Consider the following 12,511-nt stretch of genomic DNA (forward strand, 5'->3'; position numbering starts at 1 on the left):
TCTCCCCCTCAGGATCAGTATAACTGAAAAGACCTAAATGAAGAATGAAGAATGAAAAGTCCCCAAAATACCAACTTACCAACTGGGCTTGATAATCATTCTCATTCTCATTCTCATTCTCATTCTCATTCTCATTCTCATTCTCATTCTCATTCTCATTCTTATTCATCACTAGTCGCTGGTCACTAGTCGCTGGTCGCTAGTCACTAGTCACTAGTCACTAGTCACTAGTCACTAGTCACTAGTCACTGGTCGCTGGTCGTGGGCGGTAATCGTGGGCGGTAATCGTGGGCGGTAATTAACAAAACAAAACAAAACAAAACAAAACAAAACAAAACAAAACAAAACATGAGGTTGAAAAGACTGCGTGCAGCTTATTTATTTATTTACCTTACCTTACCTATCCGGTTATATTTATATTTATGTCTATATTTATATCTATGTCTACCTTCAAGCCCTAGGCCCTAGATCTGGCGAGCTATGTGTCCATTCATCCATCTATCGATCCATCCAGTAGGGAAGAACGGAGCTGTACAGATAAGAGGAATGGCCAATCAATTTCATTGCTTGGAAGGACCTATGTCCGTTTCCCTTTTCTTTTAATTGGTTCCCGTCACATTTACTATTCCCAACGTAAGGTTGTGGAATCGGGACTGCAAGGAATACCAATTGACATACAAACGAGAAAACGTCAGCGCAACCACACATCTGTCCAGCAACATCTACCGGACGGTGCCCATGCCGAGAGTCCCCCACGCGAGAACGCCTCGGTTCCTCTCGTTTTCCTCAACTATGTACCCCCCACCCATCGTTCAACCCGTACCCTGCAACCCGTACGCCAATCCAGCCATAGCTCTCCGTGCCAAATCTACAGCCCCTTGTTGAGAATCCCCACAACATCAGCATCCAATCCCTCCATCGCATCACCCATTCCCTCAAACTCATCATTCAACTTTCTCTTTTTTGCGCTCCCGCTGCTCGCCGGCCTCGCGTACGTCGTGCTAAGGCTACTCAACAGATCCAGGCCGGGTGCTCCGGTCGGGGAGTGGTACGGGTCTTGCTTATACTCTTGGTACTGCATCTGGGTGTGTTGCACTGCTTGACCGTTGCCGTTACCGTTGCTGCCGTTCGAGTTGCCGTTGAGATTGAACTCCGGGACGAATTCCTCTTCGACGGGCGCAGGGGGGTACCCAGGTGGCGTGAGGGCTTCGACTTCAGGACGGTCAGGCTCGGGACCAGGAGTCGGCGAGTGGTGAGTGTGTGTTCCTTGGGGTCCGTCACCGAGTGGTGTAGCTGGATTGCTGTTCGAGAAGCCACGCATGATACTCTCCTCTACCTCGCGCTTCTTGTTATCAATCTCGGTCCGGCGGCCTGAAAGTTCACTGAGTTGCAATTCTTCTGAGGCAAGCAAGCTGCGGTTGGTGTCCAGAATCTTCTCAAGCCCCTCGATCAGAATTTTGCGGGCCTTGATGCCTTCCGCGACTGCGCCTTCGGCGTTGGCGAGCGCTTTGAGTACCCCGTTGAGACGTGCAGCGTGAACTGGAGCGGATAGCGTGGTTTTGTTGGGGTCGGCCTGCTTAAGATACTCCGCGCTTGCGGCATTGACGGAGGTTTTGGTTGAGAGAACGAGTTTGGATACCGTTTGCTGAGGGCCGACGAGAGGAGCGAGTTCGTTTGGAACGGATGATGCACCGCCTGAGAAGATAGACCCCGTTGCCCGCTTATTATTCGTTCTGGACTTATCCAATTCTAGACATGTTAGAGATGCCATGACTAAGGGAGGTGGGATTTAATACCATCAATTCTCGACTCAATAGCTTCTTGTATCGGCATCTCAAAAATCTGTCTTTGTCTCCAAACTTCCACGACCCTCCGCAGCTTCTGCTGCACCTCGTTCGTAGCTCCTTTGTATGCGCAGGCCGTAGCTTCGGCGATAACGGGGGAGAATGCAATCAGGAAATCGTCCTTGCGACGGGCCTTTGATTGCTGGGCGACTTCTACAACACCGCACATCGTCAGCATGCACACCTTTGTATCTCTTTCCTTGTATTCCAGTAGCAGAATCTCTATTCTGTTCACAGATAGTTCGTACCGTTCGCGAGATAGATGAGGTTCAGTCTCTTATTGCTTCCGGAGTCCTTCAGGCGTTGGAGCCACAGCTGTCCCGTCCGATCTGCATGTCTCCTGTACACTCGGGTCAGTATTGTTGAGGCGGTGAGGGTGAGGTCGAGGTGTTTGCATACCGATGAAACATAACCCATTGGGCGACAGTGACCTGCTCAGCCGTCAGTAATTGAAATGCAACTGGGCACAGGATAACTTACAATGCTCTCCTGCGTCTCGTTCAAAGCAGACAGCTTGGCCAGTACGGCATCATCGTTGTAAGCCATCGTTTTCGCAGGCTCTGGAGGGGTGGTTGAGGGGCAATTTGTCGGTTGTTGGGCAGACGCGCTGTGTTATCACTGTGCTAACTACTCGCGATGTTTACTGTTGCTCCCGAGTCCTGGGTTCGAGCAGGATGGCAGAGTAGGATACCGGCAGCAAGATGGGCGGGCTCCCAGACAGGGGAATGTATGGTTTCGTATGAGGAACAACCGGTTGCAGCTTGAGTGAAGTTCAATGGTCCCACTCAATTGAGGGAGAACAATGTTATTCCGACTTTGACTCAAGTTGTCGAGGCTCAAATAAACTTGCCTTGGGAGCTGAAGGCGCTAAAATTTTAGTGTCCCCACGTGATCTCGAACCCGGCCTCAGGTAAATCAGCAACTCGACTGGTTATAGGTATTAAACAGTCAATTGACGTTCCTCTTTAAAACTCACCATAGGAGTAATAGTAATAGTAAGAATACTAATACTGACCTGTTTAATCTATTTTCTGCTCGCTATTCATCGATTCTATCCTGCCTAGCTATCCATTCTAATAATCCACCCGCTCAGAACTACCTTGAACCGTGGGACTCAATTGACTGGTATATTCTCAGACCCAACGGTGACATGTCCGTTTTCGACATCGAGGATGCTTTCCGCAACGTCCTTCACGATCCAGATAACAAAAACTCGCTGGAACTCATACACACTCTTCGCGTCTCTCCGCCCGAGCACAGCCTCTTGACCAGCTTCGTTCGATTCTCCGTCGACCCGGAAGCTACTGCCGTGTACGTCTTGCGGCGCGCATACGAAGCAGGGAAAGACCACCAGGATGTTCAGCGCGAGCTGGCGAAACTTCTGCTCTAGGGGAGGGAGGTGATGATTCGATATAGGTTGGTTAAGCTGCGCCCGAGACTAGAAATATACAATATGCAGCATCGGCCTCCGCGCCCAGGACGTGGATGCTCACCTAGCTAACATGACCAATATTCTCCACTTCGCTCAATTGCCCGAGCCTCGGCCGTCAGAGAGCCACTCGCAGCGGCCTTGTCAATAAGAGAATGGGGCATCTGTTGTGTGACAGGGCATAGAAGACTATGGGGGAATGTCTTGGGCTCGGGGTGCGCCCTCCCTGCGCAAATCGTCCCTGGCGACTTACTGTCGGCACTAGAGAGTCACCCTTCACTCGACCATCTTTCTGTCTTCTTGACACAGGAACACCTCGATATCCCGAGGCAACATCTCTACGGGTCCTCTGTTCCGGAACAGCTCCGAAATACCTGGACCCTGAGGCACGATGTCGCTGAAGCTTTCGCGAACGGCCAAGTTGAGTTGCGTACTACGTCGACAGCAAGATCTCCGGATAGAGATGGCAAGTCCTCTTGTTACGGTAGGAATTCTTGCTCTTCTTAAGGATAAACATTTTTCTGATAGACCCGCGCAGTACAGATGAGGGATGAGATCCCCCGAGCCTTTCCCGGTCTTTCCCGGGGCTTGGGCCAAATTCCACCTCGTAGACAGGGCTTCGTTGAGCTCCCTACTATCGATCTGGACCGTCTCCCACTGCCCAGTGCCATTCTCTTTGGCATTCATGAACGCCTAAGTTACTCGCTCCGCCCTTTCCACGTCCACAGTCAATGCTTGAAGACCAAGCGCCCTCCTCCGTCTCAGCCTGGCATCCATGAGTCTACACCTAGATGCGTCGGACTGATCGCGCGAACCATAGGAAAAACATGGCTGCATTTTCCTCCCCTCCTCAGGACTACTGCATATCGGGGACGGCTCGCTACCAGCCGTGTGCTCTCCGGCCACAAACCACCATGGGTGAGGACCGCGCGTACCATTCGGGTTACACGTCAAGCACGGAGCTGGAAGCCTAGTCACAAAAGGAGAGGCATCAGCCCTACGATTGAGAGAAGCACACACCATGTTTTGGGGGGGGGGGGGGGGGGGGGGGGGGGGGGGCAGATCTCAAAACAAGAGGGGAATTGAGGGGTGGTGGTGGTTAGGAGGCAGTTTAGGGGGGACCTGTCTCTTTTTACAATTTCTTGCAGACATGAGGGTGTGTGTGGGCGTCGGGAAGTTAAAGGAGGGGCTTAGTCGCGAGTATGGTCTCCTCTGTACGCAGTATGTATCATCGTTTCGGACATGCTGGTTGGTGGTGAGGATGAGAATTCATATATATATTTATATATATCACGTGATTCCAGAACGCGCGACCTGACGAGCACTGAGCATACCTATCCATCCATCCCTACCCATCATAGTAGAACGTTCCGCGAGGGGAGAAAAAAAAAATGTATTGATTGATTTATTGGTTCACGAATGTGGATGGATGGATGTCTGATGAGAAGAAGGAAAGGAAAGGAAGATGAGATGCGCTGCTCCGATGTGGATGTGGAAGTGGTGCTGAGGATCGAGCAGCTCCGGCTGGGTATTCGTTGTTGGGGGCTCTTATTGCTAGGTACGGTACGTAGTGGTGCTCCCTTCCCTCGTGACGGATTTGCTTTGCTTTCAAGGAGGCGGGACTTTCGAAAGGAGGGTCTGATCTGGGGGGATTGAGAAGAAGATTTGCTTTGAGGGGTGATGTTGGGGTTTGGCTTCAGGTTCGGGTTGTTTGTGTTGGTGATTGGTGGTGGGGCGAGGGAGTGAGGAGAGTAGGTAGGTGATATTAGAATGGAGTTGGAGTTGGAGTTGGAGTTGGAAGGATGAAAGGCGTCTCTCCTTCAGTCGCCGTACTCCCTCCCATAGCTAGATCGACCTATCCTCAGCCATGTCCATGCCACTGCGACGAGTTACCGCACCTATGCATCAGGCGTCCAGCAATCCCGCCACGGCGGCGGTCCGGATACGACAGAGGAAACTTCATGCCCCCGATTTCGCGGCAGCTTTCGTCATTCCATGTTCTGTGCACTGCGTTCCCAGCCGGCGGGACGGGATCCCAGACCTGCCTGCTACGGACGGTATCCGTGCCTGCCTGCCAGATGTACCGGTACCGGTACGATGACGACGGCGTTCGCCTGTCTCGCCGCCGCAGACTGCATCCCGGGGTCTGCACGGCAGGCAGTGGGGTGTCGACCTAGGTACCTACCTACCTACCTACCGTATTTATTGCAAGAGGAGCCGGCGAGCCAAGGGCTTTGACCTCTACTTGAGTCGATGGGGGTCGGCGCGACGGAGGGACGGACAACTTCCGATATACGTGCGGACGCAACCCTGCCAGGTATCAGATGGCGGGAAACATTTCTCTGGATGGGCATGTACGGTAGCAGAGTGGAGTGCGTTGGGTGGTTGATGGGGGATTTGGGTGGGTCTAGGTAGGGCTCCTGATCGCTCGCTATGTCGTTGGTGTGATTGTGGTGCCTCTGATCCGGGGGGACTACTCCGTACACTAACACTATTTTAAAGATTCCTCCCCTTTGATTAGGAAATACTATTGGTGCTAATAATAAGATGTCACTGGTCGGGTAGCATCGTTCGGTCTCCATTGAGTTTTCGTCATCTTCCACCGAGTCATCCTTTCAAAAAAAAGAAAAAAGAACAGAAAAGTCTTGGTATACGTAGGTACGTACCTCGATCAATGGCAGAGGTGCTCAGTACTCAGTATCATATTCCCACCGCCTCCGATAGAGATGTATGCTTTAAATCGGTCGCTCAGCCTCGTTACAATCAATTCCATGCATCTTCTCGCCTTGATATCAAAGGGATGATGCTATTGTCTTGTCGACCTCAAAGAATACCGTAGGCGCGGCGGCACAGAATGACGCAACTACCCGTGGCGTGCACCCAGATCCGATCGCCCTTCGCGGCTAGCATACCTAGCCGTGCAAAGCTTCTCTGAAGGGGAAGGATCCAACGATCCGTACGGATCTGCGATCTGCGCGCTTGTCCAGAAGCTTTGAAACTTCGAGCCGGGAAGAGGCTTGTGTGTGTCGTGAGCGCACTAGCGCGTGAGCGAGAGGTTCGCTTCCGGCTCTGCCTTTCCCAGAACAGTGATGTAGTAAGCAAGCCTAGAGAAGAGCAATACTGTCCGGTACAACTACGATACAGCTACAAACTAGGGTGCGCCAGCGCAAGCAGTACAGAAGAGAGGTTGTGGCCGCGGATCGGCCTTCGATCGAGCCTGCCAAGCCGTAGCCGTCGCCGTCGCCGTATTCGCAAGTGTGTTTTTGTTTCACTCCGGCGCGGGATCAACCTCACACTTCAGCCTTATAAGTAAAACTCGGCTGTTGATACCCGCTACGTCCTGGACGTGGTGGCACTTCGTCCCAAGGCTTGTCCGGCGCCACCCAGATGTCGCTTACCGGATACCCCAAACCCTCTGTGACGGGGTGGACTAGCGTTTACAATGTGTTGTCGTATTCACAGTTCCATCTTGAGCGGCCACCAGCAGGCGCGGAGAGCTCCAGTCAACAGACGTGCATGATGTATCACCGGCTCGTAATGGGATGGCAGACAGGTGCCGGCAGGCATCGGCGCGTGGTCCAGCGATAGGGAGGCATCCCAACTTTTTGATATAAAGCTCTCTTCCAGTCCGAGTGATCAGAATTACCTACTATCATCCATCCAACATCTCCCTTGTCCAACACTCTTTACCGATCAATTCCTGCTTACGCCGGCCCACACCATACGCACCTTCATTCAACCGGCCTTTACTCAACCCTCGCCTCTCCACCAGCAGGATGAAGCTCGCTCTCCTTTCCATGTCGATGACCACCGTGTCCGTTGCCTCGGCTCATTACTGCATGGAACGACCACCTTTCAACGGAGCAGCAGCCCGCGGCGACTTCGTTGCAGCAGAAGAGGGAGCGGGTAAGTTCCCAGCGGAAGATCATGACCGGTCGCGGCTTGTGGCTAACCGCACCTTACAGCTCGCGGCCCCTGCCCGATGTTGAACACACTTGCGAACCACGGCTTCTTTCCGCGCGATGGGAGGAATATCACGTTGGACATTGCCACGGCGGCGTTCAAGGATGCTCTCAACTTCAACGCTACTTTTGCCGAGCAATTCTGGGGCCAGGGCATGAAGGCCCAGCCAGACCCAAGTGTGCAGTCTTTCGATCTGTAGGTCATACCATCATGAGGGCACGCACCGCCGTTCCCATCCTGACTGCCGTTCCCATCCTGACTTTCTGCTAGGACCATGTTGAACGTCCCAAGTCTTCTGGAGCACGATGCTAGCTTGAGGTTAGTGATGGCGGACAAGCAAGATCTACCGGTACATGACCACGTGCGAGACTGACCAGATTCCCGACTTAGCCGTGCCGACAACACATTTGGAGACGTCCAGCCGTTCAACCAGAGCGTCTTCGACGAGACCAAGTCGTACTGGACGGCGGATCCCGTGACGATCGAGATGGTGGCCAACAGCATGACGGCGCGCCAACTCGAGATGAGGGCCTTCAATCCCAACTTCACCTTCACGCCCGCCTCGGAGCGCGTCACCTTTTCCGAGATGGCCGCCCTCTTCCTCGTCTTCGGCGACATCCCATCCGGCACCGTGTCTCGCGAATACGTCGTCTCCTGGTTCGGTAAGTCACTTGCTTGCAAAGCGCTCCAGGCTCTCTTTCCCAAACCTCTCTTTCCCCTTGGCATACACACATATACATATCACATATACACACACACACACACACACACACACACACACACACACACACACACACTAACGCCCCCACCCAGAAAACGAACGCCTCCCCACCGAACTCGGCTGGACCAAATCCAGCACCGAACTCACCCAGTCCATCATCCAAGAGATGTCCAAGCGCGTCGCCAACGCCACCAGCCCCATCACCAGCCCCATCACCGCGCCCGACGCGCCCGCAACCCCAGAAGCACCCGGCGCAGGGCCAGCAGCAACATCAACATCAACAGCAGCCGCCGCCGCCAAGGCGCGCCGCAGCTTCGCCCGCTCTCTCGCTGCCCTCTCCCGGGCGGGCGGCCACGGTGCCTAGACCTACTGTACCCTCGGGGCCGTGTTCTTCTCCTCCTGCTGCTGCTGTGTGCCGTAGCGCAAGGTCGGCGGGATTCGACCGATGTGTGGCTCCTATTCTATCTATCTATATGTGTATACGTCTACGTCTCTCCCTCTCTCTGGCAGCGAGGCTGGGCCGGGACATGGACGGCGCTTTCTTCTTCTTCTTCTTTTTCTTTCTTCTCCTTTTCTTTCTTTCTTTTTTTCTTTCTTTCTTTCTTTCTTGCTGCATTTTCTTAGCGTGGGCATCGCATCCATCGCATTGCATCGCATCCATCGCATCCGGGGATATTCGGATATTCGGATATCGGCCGGCCGGCGAGGGACAGACAAGGGGGAGTTTTGGAGTTTTGGATTTTTTAGATTTTTTCCTTTTTTTTTTTTTTTTTTTTTTTTTTTTTTTGGCGGATTAGCATAGCATCTTCTGGTTCTTCTCCTTCTTCTTCTTCTCTCGACAGAGTAAATAGAAGCGAGCGTAGCTTTTCGCGCGTTCTTTTATGCGTGGGCGTTGGGGTGTTGGGGGTGTTTAGGGTGTTTGGGGGGTAAAGGGAGGTTGGGAGGGGAGGGGAGGGGGGGGAGGAGGAGGAGGGGGCGAAAGGGAAGAGGGGGCGAAAGAGGGAGGGAGGAGGAAAGGGAAAGCTGAATCATCCCAATCTCTCGAAGAGAGATCTCGAAGAGAGAGAGAGAGAGATCTCGAAGAGAGAGAGAGAGAGAGAGAGATTTTTCTGATACCTACCTACCTACCTACCTACCTAGGTACCTAGACGATAGCACAGACTACAGTATCGCAGTATCGCAGGAGCAGGCAGGAAGAAACACACGCTCGTTTCGAGGTGTCGAAGTTGGTTGGTTGGATGGATGGACGGGTAGATACCGATTATATATATATATATATGTTAAAAAATATATACTAAAAACATTCCTAACTTCTCCCTTTTTCCCTTTTTCCCTTTTTTCCTTTTTCCTTATTTTTTTCCTTATTTTCCTTATTTTCCTTATTTTCCTTATTTTCCTTATTTTCCTTATTTTCCTTATTTTCCTTATTTTCCTTATTTTCCTTATTTTCCTTATTTTCCTTATTTTCCTTATTTTCCTTATTTTCCTTATTTTCCTTATTTTCCTTATTTTCCTTTTTCCCTTTTTCCCTTTTTCCCTTTTTTCCCTTTTTCCTTTTTCCTTATTTTCCTTATTTTCCTTATTTTCCTTATTTTCCTTATTTTCCTTATTTTCCTTATTTTCCTTATTTTCCTTATTTTCCTTATTTTCCTTATTTTCCTTATTTTCCTTATTTTCCTTATTTTCTCTCCTTTTTTTTGGGAATGACAATGACAATGACAATAAAGACGACGATAACAATGAAGACGACGATGACAATAAAAATAAAAATAAAAATGATAATAAAAATAAAAATAAAAATAAAGACAAAGATAAAAACAAAAATAAAAATAAAAATAAAAATAAAGATAAAAATAAAAATAGAGATAAAGATAGAAATAAAAATAGAGATAAAAGTAAAAATAAAGATACCAAATATCCTAAAACAAGCTTCAAGCTCTAGCGAGAAAGGAAATGGATGGTCTGCTCGAACATACCTAGGTTACGGTACCTAGGTTACCTTTCGCAATGAGCTGAGCAAGCGGTATGCAAGCGGTCGGTAGGTTGGTATGTTGGTATTGCTAACGGGTCGTGAGTGAATGGGGACTTTGTTGAATGGATGAATGGGGGAATGGGGGAATGGGGGAATGAATGAGGGAATAAAGGAATGAGGGCCTTTTTGAATAATAAAGAAGAAAAATGAAATGAAGAAAAAAAAAGGAAAAAAAAAAGAAGAAAAAAAGAAGAAAAAGAATGTAAAATGGAAAATGGAAAAATGTAATAAGAAAAATGAAAAAGGTAAATAAATGTAATAAAAAAGGGGGAAAAAATGGAAAAAAATGGAAAAAATGGAAAAAATGTAAATAAGTGTAAATAAATGTAAAAGAAAATGAAAGAATATAAAAATGAAAAAATATGAAAATAAAAAAATAAAAAAATAAAAAAATAAAAAAATAAAAAAATAAAAAAATAAAAAAATGAAAAAATAAAAAAAATAAATAAATAAAAAATAGAAAATAAAAAATAGAAAATGAAAAAAAATAAAAAAATAAAAAAATGAAAAAATGAAAAAATGAAAAAATGAAAAAATGAAAAAATGAAAAAATGAAAAAATGAAAAAATGAAAAAATGAAAAAATGAAAAAATGAAAATAATGAAAAAATGAAAAAATGAAAAAATGAAAAAATGAAAAAATGAAAAAATGAAAAAATGAAAAAATGAAAAAATGAAAAAATGAAAAAATGAAAATAATGAAAAAAAATAGAAAATCAAAAAACAATAGAAACAACAGAAATTGAAAAAAAAAAAAAAAATAGAAAATAGAAAATGAAAAATAAAAAAAGAATAATTTTTGGTTGGTTGGTTGGTATTTCTACACTGCTTTTATCAAATAAGTACCTTCCTTCCATTATCGAGAGGTTTGAGACGGCGATGGTGGGATGGTAGGAGAAGGTGAGAGAAGGTGGGATGGATGGATGGATGGATGAATAGCGACAAGAGGGTGACTTTAAGAGGAGCTACAGGTGTCTGTCTGTCTGCTCTTTGAGAATCAGATCGAGGTCCCCCCCCCTCGGAAAAGAAAACAATTAATTAAACGACAGAACAAAAAAAAAAAAAAAAAAAAAAAACCTGTATATATGCCATCAATTCCCCCTCCGCGCCTTCGTAAGTCACATCGGAAGTTCGTCAAGCATTACCTTACCTACCTACTCCTTCCAGGTCCCATCGTCCCGTGGCGTCGCTTCGCCCTCTTCACGGCCGTTTCTCGGCAAGTACCGCTCTGGTGCCTCTCTCGACCGGGATGACCGTCCCGTTGAAGCGCGCCATCGTGAGCCCAAAGCGGGAACTAACACGGGGCTCCCACCCGTCGGCGAAACGCTCTTCGGTGAGCATAGCTAAGACCGAAAAGTTAAAAAAGTTAAAAAAGTTAAAAAAGTTAAAAAAAAAAACAAAAAAAAATATCAGCCGGAAGACCCCGACTCGTACCGCACCGCACGCAGCAGATGTGAGCAGCGCCCGAGGACGCGAGGGGAACGCCGGCAGAACTCACGGGTGAGATCCTCCACCCTCCCCCCAAAGATGGTCAGCATGGTCGACGAGCTGCGAGCTCGTCAGCAGCTATCTCGAGCCTCGAGGGAGGGAAGATCGGGGGGAGCCGCACTTCGCGCTGCCGAACAGGGTATGGAACAGGCTCTCGCTGTACTCCCTGTTCATGGCGCGGCAGCTCAGCCTCCGGCGGGCCAGCGCGCGACTGAGATCCGCCTTCGTCAAGACCTTGCCGCCGCCGGGCGTCACGCCCGTGGCCCCTCCCAGCAGGGCAGCCACGAGGGCCAGGTCCGGCGCGGCCTGGTCCGGCTCGAGCGCGACATCCTGCCTCGTCAGGCTCGCGTCGTGCTCGATGGCGTTGTGCTGGCTCAGCTCGGCGAGGTCGAAGCTGTCGGTCCAGTAGCTCCGGCCCAGGAAGTCGGCGGCGAACCTGGGCACGAAGAAGCAGAAGGAGGGCGCGAAGTTGAAGGACTGCCGCACCGCCGTGTTGAGGGCCCGGAAGGGGATGCCGCGCCCGCTGTGCGGGAGGATCCCGTGGTTGGCGAGCGCGTTGAGCATCGGGCAGGCGGAGCGGGAGTCGCCTGGCTGGGGGGGGACGTGGGGGGGCCAGAGGCCGCCGTGGCCTGGGGCGCGGGAGGGGACGACGTGTTTGGGTTTGAGGGGTGGGGTGAGGAGGTTGAGGAGGGAGAGGGCGAAGTCCCAGGTGAGGACCGCGAGGTTGATGATTTGCGCGACGATTTGGTGGAGGATCATGTCCGTGGTGAAGGGTCTTTTGTGGAGATGAGTATGGAAGAGAGAGGGAAGATCAAGAGGCCGGGGGTGTGGAAGGGTGGAGGGCGAATTATCATGAGGTTGGGGTTGGTACATGTCTTACTCTCAGCTGCAGTGCTACTCCACTCACAGATAGCCTTTGAGACCTGGCCATAGACGAAAGAGAGCGGAGTCGATCACCGATCGTCATCGCGAAACACAAGCTCATGAGTGGCGTTGGTCGGTGACACAAAACCCACATTGGATATTCCGTATCAC

The 12,511-nt window shown here is 49.8% G+C and overlaps 4 protein-coding genes across 5 annotated transcripts; 2 read left to right on the top strand and 2 right to left on the bottom strand.

The window, feature by feature from the left end:
• Window positions 1–868: 868 nt before the first annotated feature.
• L3040_004100 (uncharacterized protein) lies at window positions 869–2,390 on the bottom strand (the record flags this gene model as incomplete). The annotated part of the gene is made up of 5 exons (XM_007290916.1): window positions 869–1,749; window positions 1,797–1,997; window positions 2,093–2,184; window positions 2,244–2,275; window positions 2,325–2,390. The coding sequence occupies 5 exons, from the start codon at window positions 2,388–2,390 to the stop codon at window positions 869–871; spliced, it is 1,272 nt and encodes a 423-aa protein (XP_007290978.1).
• A 604-nt stretch (window positions 2,391–2,994) lies between these two features.
• L3040_004101 (uncharacterized protein) lies at window positions 2,995–4,247 on the top strand (the record flags this gene model as incomplete). Of its 2 annotated transcripts, XM_066154931.1 has the most annotated exons (5): window positions 2,995–3,155; window positions 3,304–3,390; window positions 3,459–3,757; window positions 3,812–4,031; window positions 4,094–4,247. In XM_066154931.1, the coding sequence occupies 5 exons, from the start codon at window positions 2,995–2,997 to the stop codon at window positions 4,245–4,247; spliced, it is 921 nt and encodes a 306-aa protein (XP_066011862.1). The 2 variants fall into 2 exon arrangements, with proteins under 2 accessions (XP_066011862.1, XP_066011861.1); XM_066154930.1 differs by lacking the exon at window positions 4,094–4,247 and having other exon boundaries at window positions 3,817–3,827.
• A 2,802-nt stretch (window positions 4,248–7,049) lies between these two features.
• On the top strand, window positions 7,050–8,321 carry L3040_004102 (uncharacterized protein; the record flags this gene model as incomplete). The annotated part of the gene is made up of 5 exons (XM_007290914.1): window positions 7,050–7,179; window positions 7,239–7,431; window positions 7,507–7,554; window positions 7,627–7,898; window positions 8,050–8,321. The coding sequence occupies 5 exons, from the start codon at window positions 7,050–7,052 to the stop codon at window positions 8,319–8,321; spliced, it is 915 nt and encodes a 304-aa protein (XP_007290976.1).
• A 2,867-nt stretch (window positions 8,322–11,188) lies between these two features.
• On the bottom strand, window positions 11,189–12,235 carry L3040_004103 (uncharacterized protein; the record flags this gene model as incomplete). Its single annotated transcript, XM_007290913.1, has 3 exons — window positions 11,189–11,331; window positions 11,487–11,536; window positions 11,598–12,235. The coding sequence occupies 3 exons, from the start codon at window positions 12,233–12,235 to the stop codon at window positions 11,189–11,191; spliced, it is 831 nt and encodes a 276-aa protein (XP_007290975.1).
• Between the last annotated feature and the right edge of the window lie 276 nt (window positions 12,236–12,511).

The sequence above is a fragment of the Drepanopeziza brunnea genome (genome assembly GCF_022702325.1).
Source record: "Drepanopeziza brunnea f. sp. 'multigermtubi' strain 214-2 chromosome Unknown ctg6, whole genome shotgun sequence".
NCBI classification, from domain to species: Eukaryota; Fungi; Ascomycota; class Leotiomycetes; order Helotiales; family Drepanopezizaceae; genus Drepanopeziza; species Drepanopeziza brunnea.